Raw genomic sequence first — 13,740 nt, 5'->3', positions numbered from 1 at the left:
GTGGACAGGAATGTAGCCATGGAGCAAGTGACAGTCTATATAAAGACCTGGTTTAATAAGAGGTAAGATCCAGTTCCTGGGTGCATCCTGCTTGCCTTAATCCAGAGGGTTCATGTGTAGTGTGGAGTGCAAGGAGAATCAGGTTGCAGAAGAAGCACGGGACTTGCTGGTATGGAATGTCTGCACGGAGGAGAAGGAATGGAGAGAAAGACTGAGGTCAACTTCAGGCCCTTTGTACCAGAGAATTGCACTGTGACACTGAGTAGGAGAAGAGATGCAGGAGAGCAAGGAATGATAACGGAAAGTGAGGGAGACCAAGGGCTCCTTTTACTAAGCTGCGATAGCGTTTTTAGCGCATGCAGGATTTTAGCGTGCGCTAAACCCGTGCTACTCGGCTAGAACTAACGCCAGCTCAATGCTGGCATTAAGGTCTAGCACATGCGCTAAAACAGCTATCGCAGCTTAATAAAAAGAGCCTCAAGTGACATCAGAACTGAGAGCAATTTTGAAACATTTTGCAATCACCATACATTATTTTTGTAGACGTTATACATTTTTGCTCCCCTGTGACCTACGCAACAAATGAGTGTTTTATATACATCCCTGCCAGCTTCCATTGGAGTCTTTTCACTTATGGGTCTCCCCTTCCACTGCCAAAGACGCTTTATCTTTGATCTATGTGCAGTGGAAATAGATGGCTGAGGAGACCCCCGAAACGTTTGCACAGACACCAAAAAATAACTGGCCCCGTGGCCACCATAGGGCCTAACCACAGCCCACTAATTGACGGACCGCCTTGAATTTGTTTCTTGTTATGAACACAACTATTTTTGTTTTCTCTCCAGCTTCTTTCCCTCTCCGTTTCATATGCCACTGGTGAAACTTCTGGTTAGCACAGAAGGTTAAATACTGGAGTCCATTTTAAGGTCACTGAAAGGATGGAGACAGTGTAGAAGTTACAAAATGAGAAGGGGCCTGAAACAAATCTTATACCGATTCACCTCAAAGGTCGCTGGAGAAAATTTATTTATTCAGTTTTCTAAACTGTTCTCACAAACTCTCTTAGTGTACCTGGAACAATGGGATGATTAAGTGACTTGCCCAGGGTCACAAGGAGCAGCTTGGCTTTAGAACCCACAACTTCAGGGTGCTGAGGCTGTAGCTTTAACCACTGTGCCACACTCAATAATGGAAACAGCATAGAAGCATTTAGAATGAAATCAATTTTTATTGAACCAGTAGGAGAAAAAAACAGCATAACAATAAAAGGTACAAGATCCATTCAAGAAATATACCACAAAAAAACCCACTCCCACCCCCCCACCTCCAATCCACCCATCCTGCCCAACACCCAGAATCTACAGTTCTATTATTCCCAACATGACCAAATGTTAACAGATGTAAAGGGCAGCTACCACCCAAAAGCTATATAGTTAAACCTCGGTTTACTAGTTCACTGGTTTGCGAGTGTTTTGCAAGATGAGCAAAACATTCTCGCAAATCGTGACTCGCAAACCGAACATTGACTCGATTTGTGAGTCCCCCCGCCCACTAACCGGCATCGCCCCCACCCGCAAACGCTGCCCCCCCCCACGCAAACTGGCATCCCCCGCCTGCCCAAACTGAAAGCTTACCCCCCAATGTGGCACCGGCATGCAGCACCAACCCACAGGAGGTGCCGGTGCCTGAAGATCGTGCCTCTCCTCCAACTGGGCCTTGAGCATCTGCGCATGCTCAAGGCCTTCTTGCTCGGGCGTTCACGAGGGAGGCGTTGCCGGTTCGCGTGGGGATATCGTTTGCGGGCGGGGGGCCATGCCTGTTCGCGAGGGGGGGGGAGCTGTGAAAGCGCACCAGTGACCTCGGGAGTGGGGGGGTCTTTTGGGGATGGGGTGTAGTGGGGTGGAGCAGCTCCGGTGGCCAGGGGGGATGGGAGGTGGAACGAATCAAGCGAGATTCCCTTACTTTCTATGGGGAAACTTGCTTTGATATACGAGTAAATCGGTTTACGAGCATGCTTCTGGAACGAATTATGCTCGTAAACCAAGGTTCCACTGTACTAGGGATAGAAGCACAGGAGCAAGCAAGCAAGCGAAGATAGAAACCCAAGCAATATAGAAAAACCAGCAAAAAGGCAAAAGCTCAACCCTGCCCAACCGGGGAGGCCCAAACAGAATTGTCTAAGATACCCTGCAAACAGAGCCCTGTACTCTAATGAGCCCTGAAAGATAGAAAGCAAGGCCTCCCCCCCACCAGCACCCCCCCTGAAAAATAGTGTAAAACAAGCAAAGAGTCAAACAAACACAACACAAGCAGAGAACATACAAACACAAAATAAATGAAATAAAACCACGAGAAAGACAAAGGAGATCCACAGCTGGGGAGAGGCAACCCAGAGCCGCCAACCTCCTACCGCTCATAACATCTCAGATTTGTAAGGTATTGAGAATCAGACTACGAATTCTAGGAGACAAAGAATAGTTATAAGGGCCCCAAACTCACATAAAAAACACGCACCCGACCCCTCTCAAGCAACATAAATGCATGTAGCCAATTGTATCACGCCCAATAAGCGGGGTATCAGACGACACCCATTTTGTAAGAATAACCTTCCACAGAAACATTTAAATGTCTAACAGGTTTCAACAGAAAACAAGATAGCATTATCTGTGGTGAAAAATAAAATCTCACAGGCAAAGGGTCATGCGATACAAAATTAGAGGAAATATTTGTCAGAGAAGGGGCTGCCTGGAATAAACTACTGGATTAGCGTTGATGCCCGCCATGTTTAAGAAGTGGTTCAACTAAAAATTACTTTGCCACGCCCTAAAGCAGTACTGTTGCACGAAACTGTTGCACGAAACTGCTTGGGTGTTCTGCCATTCCTGGCGTCACTTAAATTTGAACCAGGACTTTAAAGATAAGTTTCATCAAATTATTTATTCCAGCTGGATAGCTGGAAGCTTAAAGTAAAACTTAGTGAAAATAATATAGTCACCTGGTGATGTAAGAGCCTATGAGGAAGCACCAGCGGCAAAATAAGCCCCATAAACTTATACCTTGTGTATCTGGGGTGCCGCTTCTGACAGCTCTAGAAACACTGCCTGACGACTTTTTGGAAGTTAGCGTAATTATTTGACTACAAAGCTTTGTGAAAAATATTGTCAAATAAATGGAAGGATTTGCACAATTTGGTGAATGTTGGAATAAACTACTAGCAGAGGTGGTAGTAACCAAAAATGCAACAGAATTTAAGCATGTTTGGGACAAACCAAAGCTATGGTAGAAGCAGGGGACAGAAAACAAGCTAGGATCTGGATGCATATGCTATAAAGTGTCGCATGGATTTGCACCTAATTATCTCGTGGATCATTTCATATTTGCTAATTTTAGACGTGCACTGCGTACTTTTGCTTTATTCTTTTTTCCGTCTGTTAAAGGTTGTTTATATCAAAGACATTTTCAACGACTATTGTTGTTTCAGGATACAACTATGGGACGTGGAGGGGCATAATCAAAAGTGACGTCTAAGTCCGTTTACGTCCATTTCGCAAGTCGTCCAAAGTCAAAAAGTGCCTAAGTGACATTTTCGAAAGAGACGTCCAACTTCTTTTGACTTTCGAAAATCGTCCAAATTATACGTCCTGCAGATCTGATCTAAAACGTCTATCTTTATAGTCCATTTTCGTACAAATGTCCGTCCAAGTCAAAAACATCTAGAACAAGCCCTGTTGGACGTGGGAGGGGTCTGCAAAGTGATTGACAGAACACCCAGACAGGGCACCTAAATAGTGGGGTACCTTACAGGGCACTGCTGTGAACTTCACAAACAGGGTGCCATAGCTTCTCCTCACTACAGCTCCCTTATAGGTGATGGTGAGCCCCCCAAACCACCTCCAGAATCCCCTAGACCCACTTATCTACCACCCCTATAACCCTTATGGATGCAGGAGCCACGTATATGCCAGTACAAAAGGGTTTTGGGGGTGTATAGGGGAGTGCACATGTTTCAGTAACAATGCAGTGATTACAGGAGCTTATGGGCATGGGTCCATCTCTCTATGGGTCCCAAACCCACCCCCAAGATGACTTAAGCTGCCTCTGGGCTGGACGACTAGGCTTTCCTATGCTAGGCAGCCAGGTGATGATGGTCTGGAGGCTGAAATCTCAAGTTATGATTAAAATTTTTATTGGGGTGGGGAGTGTTAGTGATCACTAGGGTAGTGTTATGTGTTTGCAGTGATTATCTGGTGAGTTTATGTGGGTTTTAGTGACTTAGACCATGTTTTAGATGGTCTAAGTCAAAACGTCCAAGTTTCCTCTAGGCTCTTGTTTAACTTTCGGTTATACATGCTGTACGACTAAGTCTAAGCCGGCCCACGTCCCACCCAACTCCCGCCCTCGACACGCCTCCTGAAACGCCCCATTTAGCTTTGGACGTTGAGCGGCTATATGAAGGCCTAAGTCGTTTAGAAATACGTCCAAAACCCGGTTTGATTATCGGCACTTGGACGTTTTAGAGAAATGCTCGTCCAAGTGCCGATTTAGGCCGGTTTTTGGACGTTTTTCTCTTTCGATTATGAGCCCCAAAGATTTTAGGCGTTTGATAGTCAAGTTCTGCTTCTTATCAGCATTTTAGGAAATTGTTGAAGACATATTTATTTGCAAAATATTTGGAAGCTTAATGCTCTGCATTTTTCTGTGATCATTCACTTCTCTTTTATCTTGTTAACTGCATAGAACTTCAAGGTGTTGCAGACTATATAAATACATTTTTATGTTATGTCTAGGGGCAGAGCTGAGCTCTGAAGTAATTCAGGGACAGCAAAAGTATATAAAAGACCCACATTGTATTATGGTTGCTAATATATTTTTTAAACTCTTATCTATGCTGGATGAACATTTGTATGGAGATGAATAAATGGGGATATTATCCTATGGTTCTGTTTTGATGAAATGGAACAAGGAGGCTGTATTTTTTCTAGATGAATGTATAGCCTTCGCGTAAAGAGAAAAGCTGAATAAAGACAAAGGGGTTGATATTTAAAAGGATTTAATCAGGCAGGAGAGGCTCTTGTCGAGTTAACCCTGCTAAGCTAGCTGCAGCCTATATTCAATGACACTTCAGCGAACAGTGTCACTGAGCTAACCAGCCATCCTATAAGTGGCTAGGTTAGTGGTGTAAAACCAAAAAGACTCTGTAGAGTGACGATGTTCCTAAATGGACTTTATTTGAAAGTGTCAAAGTTCCAAAGGTACACCAAAATCATCCACATAAAATAATTGCATCCACATAAAAATAGGTTATCCACATAAAAGCCTTAAAGGACCTAGTCCGCTAGGGATACAGGACCCAACACGGTCTGCGTTTCGACAAAAAGTCTTCTTCAGGGGTCCTATAAATGAGGGGTACATTAAGAATGCATGTAAGTTATGAATGGTAGTGGTGATGAGATATAAGACTGTGAATGATATCTAACATGCAAAGAGTATGAAAGATGTGTGATAAGACACAGTGATGTGAATGGCACTAATGAAAAATGAGTTGGTGAAAAATCGTGGTAAGTATAGAAAATATTTAAGTCTATGAATAATGCAGAGTGAAGTGAAAAACTTAAATATATTATAAAAATGGTGGACATGCGAAGATCATGCTAAACAAATGATTTGTGAATACTTGTGTTTAAACAAGCTGGAAAGACACAAAGGGAACTGTATGGGACAAAAAATGAATGAGGAATACATACCCTGGGGGTCCTATAAAGGTGAATTCGTGGGAAACTAATCAATACAAAAAGATTAAAATAACATTGAATTTAAAATTTCAGGAATTAAAAACATATATAAAACTCTGTACTACTGCCAAGTATAAAATTAAGCATATTAGCAAAGCCATGTAGGATGTTTTAAAACCCCAAAACAGATAGGTTAGTGGTGTGCTGGGATGGAGTTTGGCTAGATCGGCAACTTAGCTGGTTAATAGCAATATTCAGTCTGCTAACTAGCTAAGTATGTGCATAAAGTTCGCAAAACAGTAGAGAATGACACGGAGACAAATTTTTCCCCGTCCCCATGGGAACTCATTTCCTATCTCGTCCCGTTCTTTTCCTGCCCCAATCCTGCAAGGTCTGTCCTCATCTGCACAAGCCTCAAACACTTTAAAATCTTGTGTTCGAGGCTTGTGAGGTTAAGGCAGAGCTTACAGGAATGGGGCAGGGACAGCAACAAAACTCAAAAGGACGGGACGGGGAAAAATGTATCCCCGTGTCATTCTTTACAAAACAGCTTTTATTATATGCTAATACCCTGGATTTTCTTATAATTTTGACCGGGTTGTGATCCTCCAGGATTAGGGTTGCCAGATTTTCTCTTAAAAAAAAAAAAAAAAAAGAAAGAAAACATCTGGCACCGTCCTGTTCTGCCCCTCTAAAAAGAAGACATGTCCGGGTTTTCTCGGACATCTGGTAACCCCATCCAGGATGGCAATTTTACACCCCTGGGATAAGCCATATGTTTTGTTTTGGGGTTCTTTTTTTTATCTGTGGTTGTTTTTCTGCTTAAGAACATAAGAATAGCCTTATTGGGTCAGACCAAAGGTCCATCAAGCCCAGTAGCCCGTTCTCACGGTGGCCAATCCAGGTCACTAGTACTTGGCTAAAACCCAAAGAGTAGCAACATTCCAGGGCAAAAAGAGGCTTCTCCCATGTTTTTCTTAATAACAGACTGTGGACTTTTCCTCCAGGAACTTGTCCAAACCTTTCTTAAAACCAGCTACGCTATCCACTCTTACCACAACCTCTGGCAATGCGTTCCAGAGCTTAACTATTCTCTTGAGTGAAAAAATATTTACTCCTATTGGTTTTAAAAGTATTTACCTGTAACTTCATCAAGTATCCCCTAGCAGCCTTTGTAATTATTGACGCAGTGAAAAATCTATATTTTGTTCATGAAGTCTCCTTCTATCCCTGTTGATCCTCAACCTATCCCTCTCCCCAGAGAAAAGGAGAACAGAGCAATATCCCTAGCTCGCTCCAAAACTGTCTGCAGTGTCCAGTGCAGGCAAGGTGCAAACAGCAAGAGGGAGCATTTGACAGGATGGACTCATGCTTCTCTTTTGCCTTGCTGGATGGTGGAGGAATGAGGGATAGGGAGAGTGTGTGGGGACATAATTGAGAGAATGGTAAGTGGAGGAGGATTAGGAGAGGTAGGTAAGAACTTTGGAAGGGGGTTGCGGCATGGGTGAGTTCATCAGCCAGTACTGGTGCTAAGATCATTGTGGGAGGAATTCAGATGAAGTGGGTGAGCAAGTCAGAAAGGTTGTGAGAGCAACAGAAGAGGGTTATTAAATGCATATGGAGATAGGAGGTATGGGTGGTTGAGTGGAATGGAGGTGTATAGGGAGGTGAATAAGTGAATCTGTTGTACCCCGAGGATCCAAAATTTTGCTATGAGAACTCCTGCTGTAACTTAACTGACTCACCAAATGTCACTATGTCTCCTCCAACAAGCATTCCATCTTCATTTCTTTCACTCTCTCCAGTTTTCTCCTTCTTATTTTTCACTAACCACTTTTCAGTTTCTTCTGTAGCTAGTCTCCTTTTATTTTTTGCCCTTACCTTCCATCTAGTTCTCTGATCTGTTCTTCGGCCTCCATCTGTCAGTTCTCCTACTCTGTTTGTTCCTTTGTCTGTCTATCTACTATCTGTCTTTCTGTCCAACTCGTACCATCCCTTATCTCTCTCCATCTCTTATTCACAATCTCCAACCCCCTCTCCCCTGATTTCAGAATAGTAGAAGATTAAGAAGGGAAGCTGGCAAAGCTGACTGGCACAAAGCAACAGCACAGGATGAAGCAGCAACCAGCAGAGCATAAACAGAACCTCTAGCCAGTATCAGACATAGTTAAGTTGACAATATGTCCTGTTTTGAACGGGACCATCTCATTTTTGGATCCCCTGTTCCGCTGTCCCCACACACAGCTTTGGGATGCCGAAATGTCCCATTTTCAGGGACAACGTCCTGAAGCTGTGCACAGGGACAACGGGACAGGTGATCGCTTCCCCTCCCTCCCTGCCGTGCCAAAGCTAGCCTCCCTCCAGCGCCCGATTCAACCCCCACCTGATCCGCCGCTGCTGCTGCTTTCCAGCCTCCCTCCAGCGCCAATTCAAACCACCACCCCCTGGTCCGCTGCCACCGCTGCTTGCCGCCCAGATGTCTTCTTCCCGACGTCAATTCTGACATCGGAGAGGAAGTTCCGGTCCAACCAGGCAGCGATTGGCTGGCCCGGAACTTCCTCTCTGACATCAGAATTGACGTCGGTGGTGGGGGCGGAGAGAAGACTTGTAGGCCTGGCGCTTGTGTAATGCAGTTGCTGCATGCGCCTTGATGTTAATGGGTCAGGGAAGCAGGGTGTGTGAGGGCAGGGAAAGAAGGGTGGTTTGGCTTGTCGGGGGCAGGGGAAGCAGGCTGTCTTGGCTTATTGAGGGGCAGGGAAAGCAGGTTGCATCAGGGAAGCAGGGAGGCTTGGCTAGGGTGCGTCGGGGGGCAGGGGAAGCAGGCTGCGTCAGGAAAGTAGGCTGGCTTGGCTTGTCGGTGGGCAGGGAAAGAAGGCTGCATCAGGGAAGCAGGGTGGCTTGTGTCGGGGGCAGGGGAAGCAGGGTGGCTTGGCTTGTGGGGGGCAGGGGAAGCAGGCTGCATTGGGAAGCAAGGTGGCTTGGGGGCAGGGAGACAGAAAGAAAGAGAAAGAAATGAAAGAGAGGATGCACAATCAGAAGGAAGCGCAACCAGATAGTCATGAAATCACCAGATAAAGTTAGGAAAAATGATTTTATTTTAACTTTAGTGATCAAAATGTGTCACTTTTGAGAATTTATATCTTCTGTCTATATTTTGCACTATATTTAATGGGATCCGGAGGATCGGGGGGGGGGGGGGAATAGATCCGGGGGTCCTGCCCGTTTTGAGGAAAAAAAATAAATGGTCATGTTAGACATAGTCAGTATGGAAGGTCTTTGAGCTTGTGCAGCTTCAGTGGCATTCAGTCATGGCCTTTAGGGGATTCCCCCACCCCCTAAAGGACTTGAGCACACTTCTCTGAATTTGATTGGTTGAGTAGGCAACAGGCAGATGCTGCTCAGCCAATCGTATTCAGAGCAGTACTGTCAGGGTCTTCAGAAGGTTCAGAGAATCCCCAGCCCAAGAGCCCTGCTTTTTTATTTGGTTTACTTTTTGTTTGATGCAGTTTGATTGGTTGAGCAAGCTGCCTGCTCAACAAATCACATTGCATCAAGCAAAAAGTAAACCAAATAAAAAAGCAGGGCTTCAAAGCTGGGGATTCATTGAATCTCCTGAAAGCCCTCACCACACGCCAATGCACAACTCTCAGTTGGGAATATAAAGTGACTATTTCATTGAGCATTGCCTTATATTATTGCAACATTTCTGTATTAGTTGTTTTTTGTTTTGTTTTGTTTTTTTGGAACTGTGCCTCTTCCTTGGGTTATATTTCTGAAGGTATTACAAACTGTGCTGTCCCATCACCCCCCACCCCCAGTTACCTGACTCACTAGTGATCCACGATGAACTTCAAGGCAGTGCCTTCGAATGAGAATGGGGCCATGAGGCGGGGTACCTGAGGTGCTCTGCTCCCTTCCCCTCCAAGGATGTCCTTGCCATGTTGGTGGTGGCAGCTGCCATGGCACTTTTGCCCATGGCCAAGAAGTAAGGGCTTTCCATTTCAGGCACTTCATAGCCAGCCTCTGAGAAGAAGACGCTGGCCGGGAGCAAAGGAGCAGCAGTGGCAGTGGGCAGGAAGCCAGGATACAGCATGTAGGTGGGGCCATAGGTACCAGGGCTGAGAGCCAGAGGGGAGACAGGCAGGGGTGCAGGTGAGACGGCCACCTCTACATACTGACCATTTTCAGGGTCATACAGTCTACGCTTGGGCACCTCTAGCACATAGCACTGGCCTGTGCTCAGGTCCATCAGCACCTTCCGCTGCAGAGGGGGCGGCTGCAACAGGTCTGGTGGGGCCACGGGTATCAGTGGCGGTGAGAAGAGCAATGGCAGTGGGGATGGTTGGTGCATGGAGGCTGGGGATGTCGGGGGTCTCTCAGGCATTTCTCCACTCTGTCCTTTTGGGGGGCTGCCACCAGGGCCCTTCACAGGGATGGTCAGGTAGTTCCCATAGTCGGTGCTGACCGATTGGTTGCTGGGCGAAGGTGGGCAGGTTTCAGCAGTGCTTCGTTGTCTTTCCGTGCCTTCCTCTGGTCTCGGTGGATGAGTGCCCACAGAAAGGGGTGGGGGTGGGTTAATGTTGGCAGCGGGGCTCTGAGGAGGCCGGATCATGTTACTGGTGGCTCCTGGTGCTTTCTGAGAGCTGCTGAGCGAAAAGAGGTTCTTGGTGGTGCTAGTGCCAATGCTGATACTGGTGGGTTCCCTCCCTGGTGTCCTACCAGGCTGCCCTGCTCCCTTCTCCTTCTGGAATGTGAGCCCTTGTGTGGCCTTTGCCTGCTGAAATCTGGTGGCATTAGATTCGCAGCGTTCAGGAGAATGTGTCAGCCCCAGGACTCCGGCACCTCTCTGAACCCTGATCGTCCTCTTTTCCTCTTTCTCCTTCTCCTGGCTGGCTAGTTCCAACAGTACATGGCTATTAGTGACAGGCATTGGTTCACCCTTGCGCCTCCACTCACGTTGCTCAAAAGTATACAGCTCCTCCATGCTTCTCACGGCCGCTGTCAGCCTTTCTAAGGCACTGGGCTCCTCTTTTAACTCAGGCTCTTTGGACTTGTCTAATTTCCAGCTGGATGCTTTGGACACAATTTTCACTGTGGGCAGCCGAGGGCCTGATTTGTTTGGTGCAATGGTAGCCACAGGCAATCGGCCAGAGGTGCGATGCACCAGCACTGTGTCTAGAGGCTGAGAGTTGGAGGTCGCTGAGCCCTGCACTCTCCGGTTTTCCTCTTTGCTTTTCACTGCCTGGCAGGTGATCACTAGTGGGGACAATGAGCTGGGAATGTTGGCTAGAGCCAGCTTAGACTTTGGATCGAGGCAACTCTGTTCTGGGACTGCTGCTGCTGCTTCACTGGCCCTGCTAGTGGTCTCGGTGCATGCCTGGGCACTCTTGATCAGCTTCCTGACATCTCTCACCTGATGGATGGTCCCCTGAATCTTGGGCTTGCTGTCCCTTACATCCCGAACAAGGAACTGGGGTAGCTTCTCTTCGTCTTTGGGTGGCACACGACCTCTGTCTTCTGATGCTTTGGCAAGGCAGGGTGGGTTGGGGGCTAGGTTAGGTGTCAGCAGCTTGGCAATGTTGAAGGGCTTATCTTTGGCTTCTGGAGCAGCTGTAGCCATGACCTGGATATCGGGTGCTCGGGAGGTGACTCGCGCAGTCGATGGTCCTGCCTCCTCGCTGTGGCTGAAGCAACTCTGGTGCATGTAAACAGAGGCAGCAGAGCTCTTGGTGGATTGCTTCTCAGGCAGCTTCTCTTTGGATGTGTGCTGATGAATGCCAGACATGAAAAGGCGGGACATCTTGGATTGGCCAACTGAAAGCTCACCCAGATCAGCCCGCCAGTCCTTCACCGGGGCCACGTGCGGTTCCGCCCTGTCCGCTTTTTGCAGCTCTCTGTTGTGCCATGATCGGAAGGCGCTGTTCTGGCTGCGTAGGAAAAGTCCCTTGGCTACCTCTGCTGCACTTTTCTGGGCATCACCAGAAGCCACCAGTTGTGCTTCCTGGGTGTGCTCCTTGCTTGGAGATGACTTGACATCGAAGAGCTCCTCCAGGTCATCAGATGTACAGATGGTGCGATCGGAGCTGGCCTCAGAGTACCGTGAGTTTTGTCTTTGCAAGCCTTTATCTCTGAGCCCCTCCAGCTCCTTGTCTGGTTTGCTGGTGTCCATAATTTCCCCTCGCTCCATATGGAACTGCTGTTCCAGCTGCATTTTTTTGGAGATGACACTCGTCAGCAGACTGGAGGCCAGCTGTGACTTCTGCGGTCCCTCTACAGCCTCTGCTGCTTCTACACAGCTGGACTGTGATCTAGCTCCCGGCTCCCTTCGCACAGCTTCTATTGCTCCACCCCTGTTGCAAACCGACGCTGCTACATTTCCTGGAGGCTTGGTGAGCTTGCAGTCCCCGAGTGCATCCGGCTGGGTCTTACTCCCCACCTCCTGAGTGCCCATCACTCTATCCTCACCTCCCTTCCAGTCCATGAGTGTGACAGTAGAGCTGCAGCGATGCTGCTCGGACACAGATGACGATTCGCTGGAACTTAAATGCAGTGCCTCGAAGTACGGGTAGGCTAAGCTACGGAAAGCCCTGGCTGTCAGGCTCCGCACTTCCTTGTCCGCATCGTCCAGCTCGCTGACAGCACTGGAGGCACCGCTGGACACCTCAGCTGGCCGGCAATAGCTCCGGGTCTGCAGGCGCCCGGGCAGGGCAATGAAATGTCTGCCCAGCATTTCCTGCTGCTGTGATCTTGACTGGCTCATGGTCTTTTCCCTTCCATGCTTGGCAGCCGCAGCGATAATGTTTTGCTTCTCTGGTGCATTGCTAGGCTCATTTATAGCCTGGGCAGCCGCTTTGATTGATAGATGTATCTGGCCCGCTGAGTGCCGTCTACTGGATTCTGCTGCTCCCTGGCTCTTATAGCGAGACCCTCCTTGCTCCCCTGTGCCAGAAGTATCAGTTTCAGAAGTGGAGGTGGCACTGCTGCTCACAAGCTCCGTGCTGTCACTAGCCAGGGGTCGCTCACCACTAATGGTGGTGGCAGGGCTAGCGCAGCTGGAGCCAGAATCATCCTCACTCTCCCCCTCCTCAGTTCCAAAGGAAGCGTAGTCCACCAGAGAGTAGATGATATTGTTGTCCTCAAACTGCCAGCGGGAGGCTGGGCCCGAGTCATCATCCAGTTGGTGGTCCACCTCACACAACTGGATCTCATGGGTGGTGATATAAAAGGGCTCCTCACCGCCACCCCCTGTTGGCCGCCAGCCCCGGGAGAAGTCAGAGGTGTGGGAGAGAGCAGTGGTGGCGCTGGCTGGACTGCTGGAGCTTTCTCTGCTTTCATCTTCTGAAGAGGGCTGGACTGGAGGGAGGTCACCCATCACCCAGTTACCAGAATGGCTTTCCCTTTCAAGTGCAGGCTGTGAAGGGCTCCCAGAGGAGGATGAGGTGGTGGTGCCTTGCTTGGGTCTTACAAACGCCACTTGGCTTCCTGCAAAATTGAGCTTGATGGTCTGAGGGTTTTCCCTGCTGCCTTCGGTGGAATCACAGATCTCCACATAAGTTCCATTCTGCCTTTGCTGCAGGGAAGCCTTGAGCTGGGCTGTTGCTCCTTTCATTGCTGCCAGGATCCCGAAGCAGCTCCCAGGACGAGAATCGGCCTGGGCAGGCTTTGGCTGCCGCGCTTTCCCTGCTCCCAGTTGTCGGTCTGGCAGCAAAGAACTGTCAGTCTGAATGCCTGTGGTAACAGAAGCAGCAAACCCAGGCGACATCTGCTGCAACCCGATCTTCCACTGCCCTTCCCCCGGACACCCAGAAATGAAGCGAAAGCACTGAGAAATTATCCTTCCACTGAATGAGACGCAAGCATCACCCTGCAATTCTTTTTCAAGTGACCTGGACTCCTACTGCCCATCTCCCTTCCACTATAAACCGGCGTCAGGGCTAGGAGCTAATTCTGTGATGGAGAGCAGAAAACATAAATAAAGTGCATATTATTGGATCTGTGGCATGGTTTT

The 13,740-nt window shown here is 48.0% G+C and overlaps 1 protein-coding gene across 1 annotated transcript in view; it reads right to left on the bottom strand.

The window, feature by feature from the left end:
* Positions 1–13,494, bottom strand: part of C1H4orf54 (chromosome 1 C4orf54 homolog) — a 41,199-nt gene extending 27,705 nt beyond the window's left edge. Inside the window, exon 1 of the mRNA XM_033957172.1 lies at positions 9,555–13,494. Within this exon, the coding sequence (XP_033813063.1) occupies positions 9,583–13,494 (3,912 nt within the window). The 3' untranslated portion in view covers positions 9,555–9,582. The remainder of the gene's footprint in view (positions 1–9,554) is intronic.
* Positions 13,495–13,740: the final 246 nt, after the last annotated feature.

This window comes from Geotrypetes seraphini, chromosome 1, assembly GCF_902459505.1.
Source record: "Geotrypetes seraphini chromosome 1, aGeoSer1.1, whole genome shotgun sequence".
Taxonomy (NCBI): domain Eukaryota; kingdom Metazoa; phylum Chordata; class Amphibia; order Gymnophiona; family Dermophiidae; genus Geotrypetes; species Geotrypetes seraphini.
The sequence above is the reverse complement of the archived record's forward strand: the minus strand, read 5'-3'. Positions and strand labels throughout refer to the sequence as shown.